Source organism: Pteropus medius, unplaced genomic scaffold (genome assembly GCF_902729225.1).
Source record: "Pteropus medius unplaced genomic scaffold, Ma_sr-lr_union100, whole genome shotgun sequence".
Lineage (NCBI taxonomy): Eukaryota > Metazoa > Chordata > Mammalia > Chiroptera > Pteropodidae > Pteropus > Pteropus medius.
In genome coordinates, this window is record NW_024354875.1 from 31,417,060 (window position 1) to 31,440,666 (window position 23,607).

Genomic DNA, 23,607 nt, shown 5'->3' on the forward strand with positions numbered 1-23,607 from the left:
AATAGTAATTGAAGACACTCACATAGCACTAACTATGTGTCAGGTATTGTTCTACACAGTAATTTATTTAATCCAACAAACCCATGAGGTACGTACTATTGTTGTCCCCATTAGACAGATGAGAAAACTGAGACAGAGAGTGTGGATAATTTGTCCAACTTCATATACTTGTTGATTGATAGAGCCTGGATTTGTACATGGATGTTATGGCTCCAGAATACGTACTTTTAGCCCCTCCCATGACCACCTATTTAGGTACTTTTATATCATTTATGTTTTTTATAGCATATATCAGTACCTGAAATTCTTATTTAATTACTTGCTCTTTTTTATCTTCTCCCTTCTTGTCAGAAAATGTAACCTTCATGAAGCAGGATTTTGTCTTTTTCACCATTATTTCCCAAGGAACTGGACAAGTGCCTGGCAAATAATGGGATATATAAACTGAACAAATGAAGTGAAAATAATGAAAATGTTTACATTCTTTTATGAAATATTTACCCAACTTTATTATGCTTTTGATATATCAATCTACATTATTTTGCTGATTCTGTATTCCTCGATGAACTTCTGCCACCTTCAAATTAGGTTGTAAGGTAACTGAGGTAAAAATGAGGAAAGTATTTCTAAGTAATTTGTTTTTGAATGTGCCGATCTGATTTTGGGGTAGCCATTTTGAATTTTTATTCTTATATCAGCACAGTATCACATTATATATCCAAAATGTTTGCAGCAAAATTTATTATTTGGGTATTTGTAGCTTGCTAACATTCAGAGGAAGAAATTCTGCACCATTGCATAGGAGTGGCTAAAAGAAATGAAAATGGGTATGTGTAATCTTCTAGGTACATAAATAGTCAGACAGCAGTGGAGGAAGTAGTCAGATGGCTGACACAGACCTCACGAGGGGCTTGTTCTTTTCATCTGTGGGGAATTCGTTATTCCTCCCACCGCAGGAAAACCACCGTGCAGCAATCCGATGAAGCTTACCTGAGTATGGAGCTCCCTCCAACCAAGAAGTTCATAAAATAGCCTAAACTGATATCACAGACCAAATTAGTTACACTAATGAGGTCTTAGTTTTCTTTTAAAGGAACAGGAAAGTTCTAAGGAAGAAACTCTTTTAATAAAAAGCCATGATATCATAGGCCATGCTATAGCTAACCCTAAGAATTTTTGAGCTTTGCTCATGCAGGTACCCCTCTCTTCCTAGTCTTCATCCTACTTGCTGTCCTTAATCAGTGTAACAGGGTGTTGGCATAACCTGACATAGGCATGTGTGTCAGTATGTAGTAATAATAGCTAAAAAATAATCTTCAAAATATTATTTTATTTAACTCACTGGCTTCTCACAATAGTTCTAAGAGCATGCTATTACTATACTTGTAAGTTACACAAATTGAATTTGGGATGCTTGAGGATATCCAAGAATAAATTAACTGAGGTACTGGAATTCAGATAAAGAAATTAAGAATTAGAGATGCTAGTTTATGTCCCAGCATGAGAGATCTAGTGAATCTTGAACACAGCTTTGCAGGCTGCTTCACACAGAGTTAAACTCTAGAAACTGTTTAATGACTCAGCACACAAGTTGTATCTATGTAGTCAGTTGAGTTTCAGACCTTTGCCTTCTTTGAAACTCAATAACATGTTACAGTAGTGTGAAAGAACCAACAATGGGAATGTGTGAGAATTCCACTTAATGGACTTAAGATGAGAACCCATTGAAATAGTTCCATTTATTTATTGACTAAATGTTTACTGAAGGCCTACTAGGTCTACAAAACCCAGTTCCTGCTCTTAAATAGCACTGTTGTAGTTGAAATACAGGGTGATAAACACTGCCATAGAGGAAGTCCAGGGTGCTAAGGGAGCACACAGAGGGACACCTAACCCAGGCCGGGCATCCAGGGAAAGCATTCAGAAGGAAGTGAAGTCTAATCTGAGAAGGTAGAGTGAGTGGAAATTAGCTACAAGAAGAGGATGTGGGGAAGAGTGTTCTATCAGTAGCTACATCCTGAGTCCAGAAAGTAAGTAAGGTTAGGTTGCAAAATGAAAATGAACCAGTTAGAAACAGATGAAGCTACAGTCATAAAAGGGCTGTATAATGAAGGATCATATAAGCCACGTTAAAGTTTGAACTTTATCCTTAGAGTAGTAGGAGGCCACTGAAGGATTTTAAGGAAAATAATGGCTGTATTTTATAAATAGAATTCTAGTAGCCAGGTAGGAAAATGTTTTCGCCAACTACAGGTCATGATCCACTGGTCAGTAATGAAATCATTATAGTAAGTCACAAATTTGTGGGGTTTTAAAATTAAATTACATAGAATAGAAAATAGCACACATTGCAAAAGAGTACGGGATTTATGGTTTTGTGAAACATTTGGTTTGTGTGTGTGTGTGTGTGAGAGAGAGAGTGAGAGAGTGTGTGTGTGTCCTAGATCATAACGTGAGATGTATTTCTGCCTATGGATCTCAATTTTAAAAAATTTATATCTATCTATCTATCTATCTATCTATCTATCTATCTATACACACACACACACACATATATCTGAAAATGTAGAGAACAGAGTAAAATATAGAACTCCACTATTACATAATTCTAGCAGTTCAAAATTATAGCCTAGAAAAAGGCAGTAGCAGAGGGATGCAATGAAATGGAGGAGTTATTTTAGAGGTAAAAAGAACTGACAGGAATTGGTGATGAATTAAATGTGGGGAAGAGGTAGAAGTCAAGCATAACTCCCAGTTGGATAACTGGGTATATGGTGGTACCATCTGCTAAGAACAGGAACATGAAGATTTGCTGAAAATGTGGGCAGTTAACTTACACAAGTACGGGAAGTATATTAGTTTTCTATGACTGTTGTAACAAATTGCAACAAATTTAGTGGCTTAAAACAACATGAATTTATTATCTTACAGTTCTGGAGGTCAGAAATCCAAAATAGGTCTCACTCAGCCAAAATCAAGGTGTCAACAAGACTGCATTCTTTCTGAGGGTTCTAGGGGAATCTGTTTCCTTGTCTTTTTCAACTTATAGAGCCTGCCTGCATTCCTGCCTGCATGCCTGCCCTATTCCTCCATCTTCAAAACCAGCAATGTCTGAGACTTTCTCACATTGCAGTCTCTCTCGTTCTCTCTCCCCTGTGTCCTGATTTTTGTTAAATTAACATTTGTTAAGTAGAACTGTGGGGTATTGGATGGTGAGCCATGGTTCAACAGAGACCCCAAGGAAAAGTGAATGGAGAAGTTTATTACTCATAAGTCCTGGAGGAGGTATACCTTATGCCTGGGGAGGTCAGGTGCAGGCAGAGAGTGAGCGGCAGGACCTGAGGTACATGTCTTGATTAGGTCCGCAAGTAGAACTTTTGGAATTCCCAGGCTAGGGCCAGATAGGTCAACTCAAATACAAAAGATCAGAGTTTTGATAAGCCCCATGAGGGTCTTTTCTAAGAGGAAGTACACAAGGGAAATAGTTGGGAAACGCGAGAGACTGTTTATCACCAAGGACATTGTCAAGTCATATCAGAAACTTATTCCCTCTTCCACTTTTAAAGACATTTGTAATTACTTTGGGCCCATCTGGATAATCTAGGATAATCTTCCCTACCTTAAAGTCTGCTGATTAGCAACTTTAATTCTATCTGTAACCTTAATTGCCCTTTGCTATGTAACCTAACATATTTATGGCATCTGGGGGTTAAGACATAGACATCTTTGGGGGAGGGAGTATTATTCTACCTACCACAGGAAGTATTGGATGTTAGTTTTTTTGGAATTCATAGAATGGAGCTTAGAAGAGACACTTTGGCTAGAGATAGATACCATAATTAGGAGTCATCAGTTTTAGACTCAACACATAACAGATATCTCTTTGTTTAGAGATAGTAATCTAAGATATGGCAGTGGTGGCCCACAGAGAAAGTATAGTCTGGATAGAAGAGGACTGAAAATAGAATTATCTGAAATGATGAACAATATTTAAGTGGTGGTCCAAGAAAGAAAAATGCACAAAGGAGACTGAGAAGAACAGCCAAGAAGAAAATCAGGAAAGTGAATATAGTGAATACCACTAGCTGTCTACTCAGCATCCACCCCTCCCAGCTTCTTTGCCAAAAGAGCCCTGATTTTGTTCAGACATTCACTCCCCACACATATAGCCGGGGGACTCAGGAAAGACACTCAGCCAACCAGTACATGGCATTTCTCTGGTGACTTATTGTGTTCCACAGATGGACATGTGACCTACATTGGCCCAATCAGATCAAGGACTTTATTTCATGATGGGGAGGAGAGTTTCCTCCTGTAAATTTTTGAAAGTGGTGGCAGGTATATAGGTAACCAATGTATAGAGCTTATTTGGCGAATCTTCATTCTTAGTACCTTTTTTTGGACAACTGCACATGGGGACATTACCTATATATTTTTCATAGTTGATTAACCTTCATGAGTTCCTTTTGTGCTTTTTAAATACTTTAGCATGCTTCCTCTTCTACTCTGTAACAAGCTTTTGGTGTTTTACGCCCTCAGGTTCCCTAAGTGTATCTTCATCTCTAATAAAAATTATTCTAAAAATCTTTCTATAGAAAGGATTATTTGAAAATGATCACTTTGTAAAGATGACGAATTTCAGTTCTCTGTCTACCACTGGACAGTGTATTAGAAGGAAAATCTCTTCTCCATCATAACAGGCATCAAATTCAGTTTCTTCCTGTTGGTATCAGAGGAACTCAACCACAGGTGGGGCAGAATACTTAAATCAGCTACCAACATCACCATCCTAAAGCTATGTTCTCTTAACTTGCAACCCACCAATGAAAGAAAATAAGAAAAAATATTGAAAACCATATGTACTAAATGGAATTAAAAGACTATTTTAAGAAACTTGTCTCAAACTAAAACTTTTACAACTTGTGAAAGCAGTGGTTTGAATAATGTAACTGGCTACTCTCTTTTAGGCTAATTGAGGTCTCCTAGGGCTCCAACTTTTGGGGACTTATTTCTTCCTTCTCTACATTTTCTCATCTGAATCCAGATGTGGAAAAGAAACTGATGCAAAATGACTGCCTACACTTATCTTGCAGTTGCTAGGTGCCTTCTAGATGGTCAGCTAAAGAGTTTAGGAATATTTTATCTGTTTAGCCGCACAAAATAAAAACCAGCAAAATATGCATTGGCTGGTTATAGTGTTCCAGGAATCATTCTGTGCCGGGTCAGTTTAAAAAAAAAAAATTCCTGCACTCATGGAGCTTACATTTTAATGAGAAGAAAGAAGCAATAAATAAAATATACAGTATGTCAACTGATATAAAAAGTATTATAGGAAGAAAAAACGGGAGGGACAGGGAGGACTATGGGGGGGATGGACGGGAGAGAATTGCAATTTTAAATAGAAGTCTAAAGCAAGGTCTTACTGGGAAAATAACATTGAACATTTGAGCAAAGACCAGAATAAGGAGGAGCAAATCCTATGAGTACTTGGGGGAAGAGCTTTTCTCTCCAAGCAAAGGAACAGTAATTGCAAAGTCTCCACAGTGGGAGCATGCCTAGAATGTTCAAGAAACAGCAAGAAGGCCAGCGTCCCTGGGGCAGAATGAAGACTTTGTCACAAAACTGGCTCCCTTTTACTTCTCAGGTGAGTCTGAATATCCCATCAGAAAGTTTTCTCTAGGAATCAAAACTTCTCTGGGTTAAAAAACCTCTAAATCACTAAAGGGAGGGGCCTCAAGTCCATGTCGGGGGATGATCAAGCTCTACTGGAACAAATGGGCAACAAAAACACATTAGACTTAGCTTATACATCCAAGGAGAAAACATTTAAGTGGATCAAAATCATGATTGACTAAAGAGGAGGAACAGGAGCAAGAATTAACATTTATTAAACATCATAAACCAGGCACAGTCGAACGTGCCGAGTTTCATGGGCATCAAATAAGATAGCCCACAGAGCTAATATTAGCCCTCATTTTACTGATGTGAAAATTTAGACTGAGAACAGTTAAATAATAGGTGATAAGTAGAATTGAGATTTGAATTTGTCTGAGTAACTTTAAAATTTTTGCCTTTACTCCTGTAACAAGCTGCCTGGAAGACCCCAAGAGGCCCTCGAAAGGGGTCCTTAGTATTCGCAATAGAGAAAATTCCCCAGTGAGAAAAGTCACAAACACTATTACAAAATAATTATTTTAGATGAATGAAGCCTTACGTGGTCTCATCTGATATCCTACCCCTCTCATTAGGGGAGTCCAGAGAGATTAAGTGATTTTCCAAGGTCAAATGGTTATTATGTGGCAGAGCTAGGAGACCTCACAGAGCAGTGTACAGGGAACTGGGACTGAAGGAAGAGGAGTTTTCAGCTCACTTCTCACTGTGGTCTGGGAAGTCCTGAAACTTCTCTGGACTTCAGTTGCTTCATCAGCAAAATAGAGGTGATAGTTAAATTTAGAATTCATACTGTAAACCAAATAATTTCCATGTCATGTTTCTATAATGAGAGAGACAGAGAAAGATCTGTCTCTAATGTACCCCACTCACCAACATCATCACCACCATTAGGCCAAACTGGGCAATTCTGGGCAGCCTATGCCAAAACATTTCTCTGCCACAAAAGTGATGCAAAGCACATCAGCCCAAAACTCGTGGGTTTGCAGTTCAGCTCCATTCCAGTAGCCAGAGCAAATCACATGGCCAAGCCCCACATCAAGGGGTCGGGGTTGGGAGAAGTGGAGTATACAGTCCTAGAGAAGAGGAAAAGAAGTTTTACCCTTCCAAGTCTCCCCATGCTCCCATGCTTGTTTGTGGCTTGCCCCTGGCTATGAAGTTGAGACAAGGTGCCTATAGCCTCAAGATATTGACTAACCCTTACATTTAAGGGTTGCTTGAGATTTCAGGTTGTGCAGATCAAAAGGATCCCTCACTCACCCAAAGACAAAGAAAGAAGGACCTCAGCCTTGCAGCTGGGAGTAAGATAAAGAGAATGAACTCCAGGTGACTGGGAAAACCCATGGCACAGATTTGCAGATGATTCAAGTGAGAACTAGGTGTAAATAAATTCCAGTGTGCTCTTATATGTAAATCCTTAACATGAAGGGGACTGAGCTAGAGCAGCAATGATGAATTCCCTCCCTTTACGGTTCCAGTTTCTCCCTTCGGTAACTGGCCAAGATTAAAGAATGAACCCAATATGAAATAGAAGTTTATCAGATTCTCCACAACTGAGAACTTCCTCAAATCACAGTCTCAGATATCTAAGTCTGAAACAAGGGCTAAATGCCTGTTATTTAAAAGTAGTTAAGAGCTTTTACACTGAAAGAAATGGATAAAATATTACTACACCTAGTTATGCCATTTCATACTGTATCGCTTAAAAGCATCTCATGGGAAATCATTTTGCATTCCACTTTTGAGAAAAGACTGATTTTGCTTTTGGTTTTTATTGAGGAAGATTTGGTTTTTATTGAGGACTGATTTTGATTTTGGTTTTTATTGAAGAAGACCTGAAAACAGATATATCCTCAGAGCTCTCTGTCAGAATTGCAAACCAGATCTGTTATTGCCTTAGTATCCAATTTTGCAGTGAAACACCTTGCCTAATATCAGAGTTAACTTCCTAAGGCTGCTTTTGAGGACCAGCTCTGTGGGAAACGGATACTCTTCATCCCCTTCTCTTTCACCAAAGGGACAGGGACTCTGAATTTTCAGGCCACTTCTCCCAGCAGCTTGAAGCATTAAAAGGGGCCTTGCTTTGTAAAATACGGCTGGGGATGAGAGTGAACTGGAAAGAGTCTGCAGTTTCCCTTGAAGAACTGCTGCCTGTGGGGCGCGTTGTTTCTCCTCAGAAATTGTAATCTATCGCCACCTGGTGGTCCCCTTGTCTTCACGTTTGGAATAACAAGAATTGCGTGTCTTAAGATTTGTACAAGGATTTGCCCAAAAACAAATCATTCTGTCCTCCTTGATTAATTTCTTTAATATTGGAATGTTTTCATCTTATGACTATCAAGAGGGAAGGGACCAGTTAACTATTATCTGAGCAATTCAACGCTCTTTGGGAGAAAAGGTTATAATTTCCGGAGTCTTCTCCAGTGTTCAGGCTGGAATTCTGCCTCTCTCGCCACCCTTTTAACCCTTTCCTGTCTCCCAGGAGAGTGTAGTGTGGTCTGTTAGGGTAGGAGTGTCGATTTGGCTATGGTCCTCAAAGTCCAGAATAATTTAGAGAACTACCTTTAAAGTACATAAACACACCGAATAGACCTTAGCTCTGACCTCGGAAAAACCGGCGTAAGGATAAAAACGCTTCCCATAGTCCTGGTCTCGGTAGACAGACGTTTAAAACGGTAGCACTGCCATTGCCCTCCCCCTCCCCCCGCTCTTTTTTGGTCATAAATTAGATACTTAAAATAGACCTTAAAAGAGCCAGCTGAAATGAACCAACACTGTGCCTCTAAATTGCCTTTCCTGGAAGCTAAACGTGCTAAATACGTCAAAAAAATAAATAAATAAAAGATTGACGTTTCGTATTTACTCACCTTGACGTGGACCGTATTTTACGCATAAAAATCTCCACCGCACCCCGTGTGGGCGCCCCTTCTACGCCTTACTCTCCTCCCACCCACTTCCTTTTTCTTTTGCAGAAAGGTTGGGCTCCAAATCCGGTTGAAATCTCTTTAAACCTCCCAGGGAAAGGGCATTGTGGGCGGAGGGTCGTGTTCCCAAGTTCCAGCCAACGTTGACCTAAACGAAGGTTGTTCTGGAGGACAAGATCGAGTAGCCAAGGCTGCAGGCTCGCAAACCCATAAGAGAGTCTGGAGGGGTCGCACTCGCCCACTCCTGCCTCTGGGAGTCGCGTTCCCATTTCTTCAAAGCTCTAAACCTTAGATCAAATGAAAACGAAACAGCTGGGCGGATACCACTCCCTTCCGGGCCATCCCTCACCACCGGTTCGAGTCCCTAGAGAGGATATCTTTTTCCACCCCCATTGTCCGAAACATCTTCCCACCATACTAATAAAAGATAAAAAGAAGAGTGGAAAACACAAACAAAAATAGATATTCCAAATGTTCTGAAAAGCCAAAAGACGACCACAACCACCCTCCGTGCGATCTCGAATCGGCGAAGAGCAAAGTGGAGTGAAATACCTCACCACCACTTCCACTGTCACCAACAAGGGAAAACACACAGCAGTTACTGCCTGGAGAGAAGCGGGCGGGATCGAGCAGGGTGGGTTGACCAAGTGCTGAAGACAAGCGGAAGAAAGGGAGGCTTGCGGATCCTTGTCGTGGGCGCTGTCCTTGGTGCTGAAAGCTGGGCCCTCCCTCTGAACTTGATGTGCTGCACCTGGATGGAATTCCAGACTTTTATTTCACTTCCTTACCATCTCCGCTGAAACCAAGATTCTGGGTGGAACGAGAGAGAATTGCAAAATAAATCAAAGTTATTAAGTCCCCAAGTCTGTTGCTCCCCCCGCCTAACTGAAATGTCAACTCCATGAGTGCAGGGATAAATAAGTGCTGGGACAGTGTAAGTTCCATGAGAACAATGCCTGTCACATAGTAGGTGATTAATAAATATTCGTTTAATTAACTAATTACGGATATTACACATGTTTAAGTTAGGACAAGCCTTCATTTCTCCCCTCCCTCTCCATAAAGGAGAAAGGGAGAAATGTCCTCACAGCTGGACCTACTCAGTTTTCATTTGTGATACCTAATCTTGTAGTTTTGTAGGAGAGTTCTCTCCAAAGAGATAATTTCTTGGCTAAAACGTTAGGGGTGAGCGGTTTGGAAACTGCTGTCAGAAGAGGGAGTGGTTGTAAATTTCTCAATCTGATGCCACAGGTGAAGGTAAACGAATCTTCCTTTCTCGAAAATCTTGGGTCTTGGAAGAAGGTCGAGGATACAGAGGGTGAGCGGTTATCTTCCCGGGACAGAGGACCCAGAGGGGCACTGGGATTTGTTGCTTCCTCCGGCCTGCCTCCTTGCCCCTCGCTTCGTGAATGATTTAGCACTGGCACCGGGCTCCCTGATTGGTGCAATCGTCTCTTCTAGGGAGGCTCGAGGAGGGGGAGTGAACAGAATTCTGAGCTTCACCTCGTAGTAAACAGCGCATTTCAAGCGTGGCGTAGAAGCTTCGAAGTGTGCGGTTCCAAGGGACGTTCACGCGCGGAGTGGGCTCGCCCACCGTGTCCAGCCTCAAGCTCTGGCCTGGAGCTGCGATTACCCCAGGCCCGCCGTTCAGGATGCTTTTGTGTCCTTAAAAAGTACGCGAATTTTTATTGTAAGGTGGGGAGAGGGCGACAGTATTTTCTTTAGTATCAAGGGCAACGCGGTTATTTCAAACCTCACAGCGAGATCCCGCTTAACTGTCGGACTATATCTTCTCAGGGCGAATCTTGAATCTCCCTTATGGAATTTCCAATGATTTGTAAGATTTTCAGCATTTCCACTGTGTCGTGGTGAAAGGCGATAAGACATTGAGAGAGAAGGGGCGGGCCTTGGGTGGACTAACAAGGCCGCAGACAAGTCCATAAATAACCCTTGCCTGCTGCACCCAACAGGGGAAAAAATGAAAAATGAGTAATCACTGTTACACGGTGTCGTCCAGACACACACAAAAATCAACTTTGTTTTGCCTTAAAGTAAAAGAAGCTGAGGTAGAGGAAAGAAGAGAACAAAATTTAGCCACGGGGGTGGCTGAGAGGTAGCTTGAACAGGCTGAAGAGTTACAGACCCCGCCGCTCCAGGTGTAGGTTCTGGCGCACCAGGAAAGACCCGACTAACACAATGACTCTGGTCTCTGAGCGCCTGGCGCCCTCTGGTGGAAATTTTTCCGTAACGTCTTTTGGTGGTAAGGGGCTTTCTGAACGCGGCAGTTCATTAAATATGCTTAAATACTGCATAAGGAGAATCTTAAAAAGTAAACCCTCCATTTTACACACACACACACACACACACACACACACCACACATGGCCATGCCTTCTGTGCCTGGGGTTCCCCACGTGTGTAAAGCAGAGCTCGTGTACGTTATTAACCTTCAGATGTGATCAATCAGGATTACTTCTTTCCCCATCATTAAGAGGACCAAAGACAGTGAGGAATAGAGTGAAGAAATAAAATAGGGTCACTAAAGTCAAGCTGCTAATTTACTAAAATCAAGCAGGTTGAGGAATGAGGAAACAATTCTTTTCTTGTTTTAACTAGCCTGGGAACTTAAACTTTTTAACTTTTCAGTCTTGCCTCAATGCCTGGATACACATCAAATCTGCAGATAACCTCTGGTTATCTCTCGAAGGACTAAAGAAAAAATGTTCAGGTATCCAGACCACCGGACATCCATTATGCAGACCATCCTTCATCTAGAGGATTACCTTCGGGGACCAACCTAGAGGCTAAGAATGCAAGGACTAATTCTCTTCAAGATTTTATACTGTAAGAACCTTCAGCTTATCTTTCTTCTTGGGAACACTTTGGGTTTTGCCTAGTTGTGTTTCCAGTTTGTAAACTCTAAGACCCTTGAATGAATCTTTATTATTTATTTCTAACCAAAGCCTCCTGATTTACTTACATTAGGTGGACTCTAGAAGGAAGCTCAAAGTGGGTGGAAAACGAGACCCTTTTCTCTGCTGTGGTAACTGGTAGCTGCGCTCAAGTGAGGTACCTTGGGGAGGCCTCAAGCTGGAAGAGCAAACTGAAGTGAAAAGGAGATGGAGATTCCTCCAAGGGTTTGAGTGTCCCCCCTCATTTCTGTCTCGGAGCTTTTACAACAATCCTGGCTCAGTGGGGAGCCAGCGAGGACACAGAGCGAGCTTTCGCTCAAGGAAGCATGGCAGGGTCGCAGACCTGGGGGAACAGAGGGGAAAGAAATTGAGGCAAAGTCACTGTTCTCGTCATCTCGAAGATATGGGGGTGGGGAGAGGAAAGGGATGGAAAAGTGCTCAACGAAGCAGAATTCTTCATAGGAATTATCTTTTCCCTAGTCTTACCCGACACTGCCTATTTCAAAAAATAGAGCGTGTTGAGTACGTTCTGGATTACTCATAGGGCCTTTTTTTTTTTCTTTTTTTTTTCCGGGTGCAAAACCGTGATCTGGATTTATAATCTCCGTATAAAGCTCCAGAGGCGGTCAGACACCTGCAAAGGAGCCCCGTCGCTCTGCCGACAAGCTGCCCCCGCGAGCAGCGGCCTCGTGATTCCCCCTCCCAGCGAGGCCCGCCTCCCCACTCCGCCTCCGCCTCCCCCAAAGCCAAGCAGCCACCTCTCCCGGTCTCTTCTCCTCCCGGCGCTCGCGTACGGGACGGCTAGTGTGAGTGAGGCGACAGCTGGAGGTGACGCCGGGCAAATTAAGCCTGTAGGGCCGGCCCACCCAGATAGCTGGGCGCTGCGCAGAGGAGCGGCAGGAGCGCTCGGCTTGCTTTCGCTCAGCCAAGGTGGGTAAGCGCGCGGCCTCACGGACTTCCCAGTGCCCAGCCTCGGCTGTTCAGCTGGTTCTTCACCCGCGGTTTCTCCGCCAACCCCCACCCTGGGCGTCCTCCATCTACCCTCTGCAGCCCAGTGCTTCCCGCCCGCCAGTCCTGGCCCTCCGCTGGTGCGCGGCGCAGAGACCCCCGCCCTCTGCACTCATCCTATCCCCACCAGCGATATTCACGCCCCAGGGATGCACAGAAGCTGAGGCTCGTGCAGAAGTGGATAGAGAGGGATTTTCCCCCCTGTGCTTCCCAGCTGCGAGCGTCCGTCCCACCTGAGGGCTCCAGGACAGCAGCAGCAGCCGAAAGCGCTACTCGGAGTGGTAACCTGTTACTTCCCCCAGAAGACGCGGTCTACTCGCTGTCTGCGTTGCTGTGCGAGTGCGCGCACCGGGCTAAGTGTGGGGTTCAAGGGAGGGTGGGGAAGTGGTGGACGGCGCGCGCTACTCTGCGGATTCTGAGATCTACCCAGATTCGCCCGCACTCTCTCCGTCCCCGGGCCTTCGGACGCCATCGCGCCAACGCCGAGCGCTGATCAAAGGCGCCGCGCACCAATTCCAGTCTGTCGCCTCCCGCGCGCTGGGCGCAAGTTCGTTTCCCCGGTGACGTTCCCCTTCCTCGCCTCCCTCACCCTTTCCGCGTCTGTGCGGTGAGAAATCCGGGGACCTCAGAGAGTTGGGTGGAGGGAAAACAGAAACCTGGACCGAGCCTCGTCCCAGGCTTCGAGATGGCTCAAAGCGGGGTGGGACAAGAGGGAGCAAGCGAGGTTGCGACCCGCTGCTTCATGGCTGTCTGGAGTGCAAGGTGACTGTAGTTCTTCCCCAGCCAAGTCCGATGGAGATTGTAAAGACCTGGACTCTTTATTCCTCTCACCTTGTCTCACCAAAGTCCTCGGTCTCCAGAGCAGTTAGCCTCCTTCTTTCCAAGGAATTAGCCAGACACAACAACGGGAACCAGACACCGAACCAGACGTGCCCGCCCAGTGCGCCCTCCCCCCCGTCTACCCGCCCGCCGGCTGCTGAGAGCCCAATGGGGCTTGTCGCTGCTAGGCTGGGAAATCACGCACTGAGCCTCCCTTGCCCTCCTAGCCCAGTCCCCCCACACCCCTGCGTCCTGCACTGGCCTTGGGCTCCTCTCGTCTCAGCGCTGCGCTCCAGGTCGCCCCGCTGCTCCGCCTGACTGGAGAGCCGCCCGGGGCTACGTTGCCGGCGCCGGAGTCTCGCAGCTCACGCGCACGTCTCCACTCCCCCACCCCCCGCCGCGCACCCCGACCCAGCGAGCTAGGTGCCCTTCCTCCCGCCTCTTTCTCCCGAGCCCGGACTTCAGGAGCAGCGTCTGCGCTTCGGGTCACTCAGTAGCTTCCGCACGCCGGACCCCGGAAGCCCTCCCCGCACAGCTATCGCTTCTCTTTACAGCCTGTTCCTGCGCCTGACTAGCTGAGAACCCCAGACAGTAGAGGCCCCGGGACGACCGAGCTGATGGCGTCTTCGACCCCTTCTTCGTCCGCAACCTCCTCGAACGCGGGAGCGGATCCCAATACTACCAACCTGCGCCCCACAAGTAGGTCCTGCCCCAGTTTCCTATCAAATCGACTGCAAGGAAGACGGGGACACTGGGACGTGAGGAGGCGGAAAAGGAAGGGAGAGCGCAGAGATGATGGAGGCTGGAAAGAAATGGGGCCCTGACCCGGTCCGGGCCAGAGGTCATTCGACTGACAGGGATGCTAGGTGATTTGGAGGCGCTGGAGAGTGGGAACCACGCAGGGTCGTGGATGGTAGCGATCCTTGAGGGCTTCGCTGCGGGAGAGGAAGGGGCGGCAAGAATGTTGCTTTTGTTGTATTGTGTGTGGTTTCTTTGCTCCGTGGGACGTCGGGGGGTCAGGGTTGGGCGCGGTGTGGGGAGCCGGGAGTCTCAGCTGAAATCGAGTTTTCTGTCTGCTGCTTTCGTTGAGCCGAGATCTGACCCCCCCTCCTCCTTTCCGCCTGCTCTGTGCTCGAAGTCTATAATCAGCGGAAATTTCGACGTTAATTGCAGCTTTTAGAAAACTCGGGGTCCCTAATTGCTCCAAATTTGCTTCTAGCTATTGACGAGTGAGGGAGAAGGCAGGGACGAAAAAGGTGCATAAAACCGTTTGAAGTTGAGCCTCAATATTTTAGACCATTAATTACATCTCAGACACAAAAAAAGGAAAGGGACAGGCAGAATCCTGAGTGGCGAGAGGTGGGGAACCAGGAGGAGGCCAGAAGGTTTGCCAGGGCGGGAGGAGAGAGCACTCCTCTCTTTTCTCTCGAGCAGGAGACCTGTCAGCAACTGACACGCCTGTAAGAAAAGGGGAACAGATAAAGGGCGGAGGGGTTAGGGAGGAAATTTATGCTTCCCTGCCCCTAGCTCAGAGCGCTCCTCAACCCATTACAGAAATCTGTCTTTAATTCAGATTGATTCCCTACCTTTCCGTTGAGGCATGGGGATGAGAGAATTTTCTTTTTCCATTTTTGCTTGAAATGTGCCTCCTCCCAAATCTATCAGCTCCAGATAGTAACAGCCCTAAAATTTCTATATAAAATTTCTATATAACAGTGTGGTTAGGAGGGCTTTTTGCTGTGCTTTTACGGCGTTTTCTATAAGCTTGAGAAAAAGTCGATTGTTTCCAGCAACGAAGATGGGGGATGTTATGGGGTAAGCCTCCTTTCCAACCACTGGCTTCCGGGGCTGGAGACCCGTGTCTTAAGTCCTTAGGCTGCGTTCTAGTTCCTTTTGCAGTTCCCTCTCCTCACCCCCTCCCCCAAGCGAGCTACAACTACCCACACAATGAAGAGGGGCTTGGGAGAGCCACCACCTCTGGTGGCACGTGGGCCGGGCACTGGTGGCCAAGCTGGCCGGAGCAGGCTGGAAGGAAGGCGAGGCCTGCGTGCCTTTGTCTGTTTCTCTGGCCTTGATGGATTCCCTTTTCAGCCCTCTCCATATTTCCCGCCCCTTTTTGCTGCCTGTCGAAACTGGGCAGCCTTTGTGTTCACCCACCTTCGAGTCCTGCTCCTCCACCGCCAACCCGCGCTCCTGCTTCCCCGCCGCAGCCCGAGGTAGAGCGCATGTGCCCAGCCCCGGGTCTGAGACCAAATAAAGGCGCCGTCGCACATGGTCTGGTACGATAGGAAGCCGCCAAGGCAGAGGAAAGACAGTTGAGGATCCGGCTGGGAAAGAGCATGCGGCCCCTGTCCCGAGAAGGCCGGCGCCGGTCCTCAACAGTCCAGCTGCGGCGTGAGCATCCCAGGCTGCACGCGCACGCTGGGGCTCTCTACCCACCCTCTCCCTCGGTTGCAGACACAGTCTCGCCTGCCCAGTTGGCTCCGCTTCTCTGCTCCTGCAAGATCTTCTGCGAGGTGGCCTTGCTTAATCTGCATAACCGTATTCGGCCCCTTGCTCCAGCGACCCTTTCTCTTGCTCCTCCTCCCCCATGGCTACATCAAAGGGGTTCTCTCAGTTCCTCTCCCCATCTCTTTCCCTTTCTTTCACTGTAATCCCCAATTCTGAAAGTCAGAGCAATAGGTCCGACTCCAACATTCCAGCCGATTGACCTTGGGAAACTCGTTTAGCCTCTCTGAGCCTAAATGATTTTATTTGTAAACTGAGTCTTAGATTAACACTCCTCTTATTTCATAGGATTGTTAGGAAAATTAGCTGAGAGGGTGTTTAAAGTGAAAGCACTTTATCGGGTGGAAATCCGTCTTTACCCACCAGGTATTATTATTTGGGTTTTCCTTTCGCACCGATTTCCTGTCTGTTGCAGGAACTCCATCTGTGACATGCTGTCTCACTGACGTCGGGCGATTTCTTCTCCCCGCTGGGTCTCTGTTGTGCTTCGGTTTAATGGATGTCACTCTCCTTATCGCAGCCAACACTCGCGCTGAGCTGAAGGCATCGGCCAGGGTGGAGTGGGGGATGGGAGTGGTTGGAGGAACCTTGTTTTGAGAGATCCAAAGGGAATTTCACGCTGGGCCCACCACAGCTGCTCACACACGGGCACCACGGGCAGACCTCGTGCTCCTTGATAGAACGTGAACCCAGAGGGCAGGATAGACCCTGAAGAGTTGAGAATACGGCAGGGCCTGGGTCTGCGGTTGGGACCCAAGGGCAAGGTGCCTGATTCTCTTCCCCTTCGCCTGCTCCAGACCTAAGATGTAGAGGGAAGGGTTAATGAGGGGCAGGTTTGGAAGGGGGGCTGAGGTTGAGGACTGGATGCGCACTATTGTCTTCTCGACTCCCGAGTCCGACTGAAGAGCAGCCATGCGAGCCAGATCATCTAGTCAAATACTATTTTTCACCCAATTAATTCCTGAACTCTTCCGCGACCCCATTTCATGCCAGTTTATTTTAAGCTGCCACTCGGCTGGAGACCCGCCAAGAAATTATGAGACGTGTTGGTCCCAGATGCCTCTGTGTTCCCTTTCCAGGCTGCGATGGTTGCCCTTCGAGTCTGCCGGGCAGAGACCAAGGGACAGGGCCTGGCAGGTGGGTGCTAGGCAATTCGGGCAGCCGAGCCTGGCCCTTGGCGCTGGTGGTCAGCCTGCCTCACTCCAATCCCGCTTCTGTGGCTCCCTCTTGGGGGTCGCTTGGAGACTGGGCAGGTCGCTGATGCGAGGCCTCTCAAAGACACTGTTCTCTGCCCGAAGGTGGGAGCAGGGAGGGTGTGTGAATGGGAGCTCGGAGGGCACGAGTCTGCTGGTCGGCCCACAGATCTAGCTCCTTGCTCCTTTCAGGAAAGAGATTTTAATGAGGAGCACTGGCGAAGATCTGCCCCCACCCTTCCCAGAAAAACCTTTACCCTCAACTAGGTCCCCCGAGGTCCGAGCCTCACTGATCGCACCCCTCTTGCTTTCTAGCGTATGACACCTGGTGCGGTGTGGCCCATGGATGCACCAGAAAACTGGGGCTCAAGATCTGCGGTAAGTGAAAGGGCCCGCTGGGGCTCGGCAAGGCGGCGCGGCAACGGGCTTTGCGGGTTTGGGAGAGTGGAACGAACGCGGAAAAGGATTCCGGCGGGGTCTGGTTTTCTAATATACCGACTGCCCTGACGCCTGGCGAAGACCCTCATCTACATGCCTTGACCCTCCTGTGTCCCCTGACAGGGCCCAGGGGGAAGGGGGGACCTTTTCTGCCAGCGTCCTGGACTACCTGAGACCGCGGGGCTCTCAGTGTGGGGGCGCGAGAGCGCAAGCACAGCGCCCCCGCGCGGCAGCCGGGCTCTTCTTGCCGGGCGCTGGGGCCCTTCCGACTCTTGCGCTCTGCGCGCGCGTCTCGAAGGTCGTGTAGAAAGGTGAACTGGTCTGGCTTTTCTAGAGAGCTGTCCTTTGGCGCAGTATCTGCCTAAGGCGGTGGCTGACTCGTCGTTCCCCTTCCCTCTTTACTAACATTGCGCGTTGAAAGTGGCCTCTCTGGCTTGAGATCTTTGCCCCGAGATGCCATAACGGATTCAGATTTCGTTCTGAATCGGAGGCCAAGAGAAAGGATTGCCTATAGTCCCCGGTGGCCTACCTGGGGGAGGTGCAGGTTGCGCAGGCCGGAGGGTTTGCCGAGCTTGCCCTTGAAGGAGAGGAGGGAAGGGAAAGGAATCAGGCAAGAGCGAAGGGCCGCAAGAGGGCAAGGGGGAGTCAGGCATGATTTGCTGGAGAGGAAGGAAAATAGATCTGGGAGCTGGAAAAGAGAAAGAACAGCTCTCCGGAGACGTGAGGGTATGAGACGAAAACGCCCAGGTGATGTAAAAAAAAAATTTTTTTTTAAGGAAAAAAGATTTGTTCGAAGGGACACAGCCGAGTGGCTTAGGCTGAACAATGAGGACTTGCTTTCCTTGCTACAATTCACCGTCTAAAATCTCTAGCTTTATCAGTCAAGAAAATACGGATGCCCCTGAACTGAGGATGGAGAGGCGGGGGAAGATTAACGAGGAGCTTATTAAAGAGCCATCCGTCAGCAGCTGCGCGCCCGCCAGAGATAGCGGCGGAGCCGGCAACCGCACTCCCGCCCGCCCGCCCCAGCCCCGGAGCGCCCCAGCGCCAGTCAGCAAGCGGGTGCACTCTGGCCCTGATCTCCGCAGCTTCCCTGCGTCCCGGGCCCCCAGGCGGCAGTTTGTGGTTGGAGCAGAGAGCGATTATTTAGCAGCCTCTGGGAACCACCCTCCCTTACCGCGCGGCACCCTCCCTGCGTTTCTGGCGCTCTGTCCCCTGGATTCTGGAAGCAGCATTTATGGCGAGAAAGGGTTGCTCAACTCCAGATCTAGCCATTTCCCAGGGAAAGTCCAGCCCTGCCACGGGGACCCCGGGTTTGGCCTTCTCCCCAGCATGCGAGGCCGGAAGGACGAGGCTGGTGCTTAGTCCCGGTGCTGGGGCTGCTGGCAGCAGCTGAGCTTTGTTCTATAAATAGCCCCCTCCTCCCACCGCCATTCCTGGCTTAATGGCCCGTTCCGCGTCAGGTCCCTTCAGCGAGGTGCTGGGCTTCAGCAGCCGTCATTGTCATGCAGCCGGGCAAGCAGAACAGAGCGAGCCCTAGGCGCCGCCGTGGCGGAGAACAGGGTGGGGAGGGTGGGGGATGCTTGGAGGGGAGGCTGCTTTCCCTGCGCTCCTGAGCCTGCCTGGGGGGCCGCCCTCATCCACCCCATCCTCACCTCCTGACCTCAGCCCTGGGCAGTCGTTGTTCCCCGTTTCCTCAACTGCAGGCTGCCTGAGTCCTCAGGAAGAAAAGGTCTAAACGCCCTTTTGGGGAACACACCCAAAGTGTCCAGAAAGGGTGAAGGGACAGAAGAGTTGAGCTTCTCTGGGTACAGAAATGGAGGCCCCCAAGTTTGCATCAGCTTCCTCTGAGGGAGAGTTCTTAGGCATTTGGGGGCTACCATCCTCAGAGAGTTTCTTCTGTTTCTATACCCCATCTTCTAACACTAATATCAGGAAAGTTTCAACCCATGTGACAAGAGGACAGGGCCTCTACTCGGTTAAGGGGAAATTGCCTTCTGCTAAAATGCATGCTTCTGGGGCCACAGGTAGGAGGCTTCACATGAGGAATGATTCTGAAAGGAAAGAAAGCACCAGGAGGATTTATTTTCCATACTTTGGGCCAACTCTGGCTTTCCATTTTAATCTAGTGGAGACAAAGTGCAGTCTTTGGTTTTGACCTGAATCCACAGCCCTCTTTCCTCCTCCACACACAGATGCCTCCACTTCCTCCATCCCAGACTTTCTGTGGCCTGAAGTGTACCCTCTTGATCTGACGTTGTTTGGGGTTGGTTTGAACTTTCACCTTAAAATAGCAGAAGAGCTAGACCAATGATCCTCTTCCCACCTCCTAATCCATTGCCCTGATCTTCCTAAGCTTCTTTAGTGCCCTGTCAAGATTCTACCCCAACCCACTCTCTTACCCCCTTACCTGGAACTCCCAGGAATGAAATTGCAAAGAAGACCCTGTGTCCCGCTGGTGGTACCCTTAGCTCTGGAGTGGAATCCCCTGGAGAGAGTAATGAGCTATAAGAAACTAGGGTCTTGTACGATGGTAGAAAGTGGAATGGCTACAGGCATGGTGGCCTGACCTAAATAGGAGATGCAGGGAATCCAAGTTCTGGCTCTAAGCTTTGCTGACTTCCTAGTAAGTCCTTGGCCTCCCTCATTTATCTACATAGAGGTCCCAAACTGGCTGCCAGTTGCATCCTCTGAGCTCTTTTATTTAGCCCATGCAGTATGTGTGTGTGTTTGTGTATGTGCGTATTTAATTTTGTGTCAGTTGTCAACTTTTAAACAGAGAGAGCCTTCGAATATTCTGTATTTCTGGCTTCTCTTGAAATAAAAAAGGATGGAGTGGGAGAGATCTGGCAGAGTACTTTTAGCCCATAAAAGTCAGAAGGAGAGTCCCTTCCTATAGGTAGATGCAATTCGGTGCTACAGCTTGGTGAGGAGAGCAGGAACATTCAGCTTCAGGCCCCATATACTCTCTTGGCCATGTGCTTTTATGCTGTGCACAGCTCACTGCCCCACTTGGAAACAGCTGGCTCAAGTCAGGTTCTCTCTCTTTTCCCACACTTCCTCCCCTCACTAAGTGGGCCCCCTAGGCCTTTTAGTTTGGGGGCAGCATGAGGAACCAGCAGCAGGCTCTCCCCATAACCCAGAAGCAGAGTCATGACAGGGCTTACCTTCTATCCTCTACTTGAAGCTAGCCAGAGTGCTACATCCTGACCAAAGCCGACTGCAGCTTCAGCTCTTTTCTGTTTTGCCTCTTTGCCTCTTAAGAATGTTGAACTGGGTTACCAGTTACTCACAGCCTTAAACTAGGTCCTCACAGCTGGAGTGTAGAGCAAGAGAGAGTTCAGTCTGCTTCAGTGTCAGAGACTCCTTGTTAGCCAGGGAAGTTGTCAGTGCACTGAACTCAATGTCACCCACTACCTGGTCATCCTTGGAGAAGCATACAGTTCCTTCCAGAGCCTCTCAGAGCCCAGAGAGGCCTGGCTCATTTACCTTTTATGAAGCTCCCAGTATTTTAGAAAATAAATGCCCTCCAAGAAATTGCTATGCCAAAAACAATATACATTAAGCATTTATATTATCGAAATAATGGTTTTTACCACAAATTATAATGCCATATAAGTGGATTATTTATAAGATCAATACAGGATTTATAGAAAGTACTAATTCTTAGTGTACTCCAGGGAGTATGGTCCAGGAATGGGAAGCAGGTTTGAAGTTGTGTCACAGTTGTCACCTCTCAACCCTATCAGGACACCTCTGAAAATGCCTGTGTCAAAACCTTCTTTGGAGATAACATCCTTCACCTAAGTGGAGGTCCTAGGTCCTGCAGCTGCCCAGAGGAAAGGCATTTCTAAAGAGTTTCAGGTAGAGAGACTTAAGGCTTTACCTGGGAGTGGAGCAGAGCCAACCAGAGGTTAAGGACCTAGGAGTAGGAATTCAACAGGCAGGACCTCACCTCCATTAGGCCACATTTATCTGGTCTCCTCCGCCGGGGCAAATTCCATAGCTCCCTGGTCCAGGAGCATGGGAGCAGTCTTGGAATCCAGAAGCCAGGTGATCCTGCATCTCTCTGGCAAATGATTGCTGACTCCCGGTTTTAGACTCTGGGGATTTGCAGGAGGAATTCAGAAAGAGAAGAGATGAGGGAAAGGAGATAAGCCCCATCTTTATGTCTGAGTATGGAGCTCCATGATAGTGTATTTCCCCCCTTCTGATGTCCTTTAGGGCTTTAATGATAAGTTTATAAGGTGCTAGGAACAATGAAGAGCCTGGTGCCTCTGCCTTCCTTTCTCCCCTCCAAAAATAGACCCTGCTCCTGTGTATAGGAGGACTGTAATCACCACAACCTTCCCCTGCATCTCTCCTTCCTCCACCCCTCACCGCTGAATTGGCAGACTTAGGAAAGTAAATGGAATTCCCCAGATTAACTTGCCTCTCCACGAACCACCTGGGACTTTCCTCTAAGCCTGCCTTGTGACAGAAGTGACTCCCCAAGGATCTTTCTATCTACAAAGACAGCTTTGTGGTCACCAAGAAGCTTAGCTCTCTTCTTCTTTTCAGTGTGGTGCATTTGGGGCTCAGGGCTAAGGCTGAGGCCGAATTGGAGGAGATGCTGAAGGAAGGAGCAGGTCTGCAGGTCCTGAGCTCAGAGGGGAGGGGTGACTGTGTGCTTGCTCCAAGTTAGTAGGGTCTCCAGACCTTTTGGCTCAACCTTCCTTTCTGTTCTCTGTTGGTGATGTTTGTGCTGATCACCTCAGTCTGTAGAGATCCCTTCCTTCTGAGGAGCAGAGGTGAGGAGCTTTGAATCCCACCTTGGGTTCAGAGTTCATCTCCATAAAGTTCTTGGATGGCTTTCTTGCTTTATTACAACATTGGCCACCATCTGCCAAACTCTAAGCTCCTGGAGGATAAGGGATCTGTCTCATTTATCTTTATCAGTTCCCCATCCTGAATGCTTAGTGAAGTGCTTTTCTACCATAGGTGCTCAGTAAGTATTTATAGAATTAAATGTCATGACACATAAGATTTTAAGCTTTGTTTATCTCTTTCCCCAATACCTTTATTCAAAGAGAGGAGGTAGAACAAGGAAAGCTGCAATTCAGGTCTGAGTCAGAAAAATTACACTTACATTCAACCTGTGAGTTGTACCAGGTGCCCAGAGAAAGCATCTTCCCTAACCCCTAGTGCTGGTCCTCACCCCCTCCTCCCTCTGGTTGCACAGCGTACCATAAACTCAGTGCTGGCAGCATCCTCTCTGATCTCGTCCTTCCCTTAAATCCCCATCCTGGGGCTAGTTACTGGAGTGGAAGCTGTCCAATTGACTTAATTCTGAGTTCACTGTCACGTTCAGAGAGGAGAATGGGCTTTGCTTACTGTTTTTCTCTCTTGCGTGACTGGGTCGCTGCCACTGATGACACTTGGCACTGCCCCCTCCTTGCCTGAAGGCGAGCAGTGCCAGAGCCCTGATATATAAAATGCAGACACTCAGCTTCTCTGGAGAAGTGAGAACCCTGCTTGAAGAGTTGACCTGGTTCAGCAGCTGACCCTCTGAGGCTGCAGTTCGGTGCACTACCTCTGACCCAGCTTCTTGTGCTACAGGCTTTTTGCAAAGGACCAACAGCCTGGAAGAGAAGAGCCGGCTTGTGAGCGCTTTCAAGGAGAGGCAGTCCTCCAAGAACCTGATTTCCTGTGAAAACAGTGACAGGGATGGCCGCTTCCGGCGCACGGAGACCGACTTCTCTAACCTGTTTGCTCGAGGTACTTCTTCCCCATCTCCACCTCCCTCCCCCCCCTCACTCTCCCTGCAATTCCTCCTGTCTCCCCTACACCCCCCAACCTCCATCCTTAGGGCTATCTAGTGAGGTTTCTATATCTGAGTTTCTGATCTTTTGCTGAGATTTTACTTCTTTTATCAAAAATGTCATCACTTTCTCTAAACCATCATGGAACTACTTTTCCAACATTTGAATCCCTCCTTCCTTAGTACCCAGGTCTCCATTGTTTTGGAAGCCGGATGAGAGCAGTCAATAAAACAGTCAACTCTAAAGGCACTTGCAGGGACAAACATGGATTCATAGAATCTCAGAATCTGAAGGACTGTCACATGTGAGAAAACCCAGATAGAAATGCCCTCCAT

The 23,607-nt window shown here is 47.8% G+C and overlaps 1 protein-coding gene across 2 annotated transcripts in view; it reads left to right on the plus strand.

Annotated features, from left to right (window-relative positions):
* The first annotated feature begins 11,954 nt into the window (after positions 1 to 11,954).
* The window catches only part of GAD1 (glutamate decarboxylase 1), a 38,296-nt gene continuing 26,643 nt past the window's right edge, over positions 11,955 to 23,607 (plus strand). The window contains exons 1-4 of one of the 2 annotated variants that reach the window (XM_039856015.1): positions 11,955 to 12,435; positions 13,887 to 14,031; positions 17,349 to 17,411; positions 23,070 to 23,228. In XM_039856015.1, the coding sequence (XP_039711949.1) occupies positions 13,950 to 14,031; positions 17,349 to 17,411; positions 23,070 to 23,228 (304 nt within the window). In that variant the 5' untranslated portion in view covers positions 11,955 to 12,435; positions 13,887 to 13,949. Of the gene's footprint in view, positions 12,440 to 13,886; positions 14,032 to 17,348; positions 17,412 to 23,069; positions 23,229 to 23,607 lie in introns of both variants that reach the window. The other variant, XM_039856016.1, reaches the window with a different exon arrangement.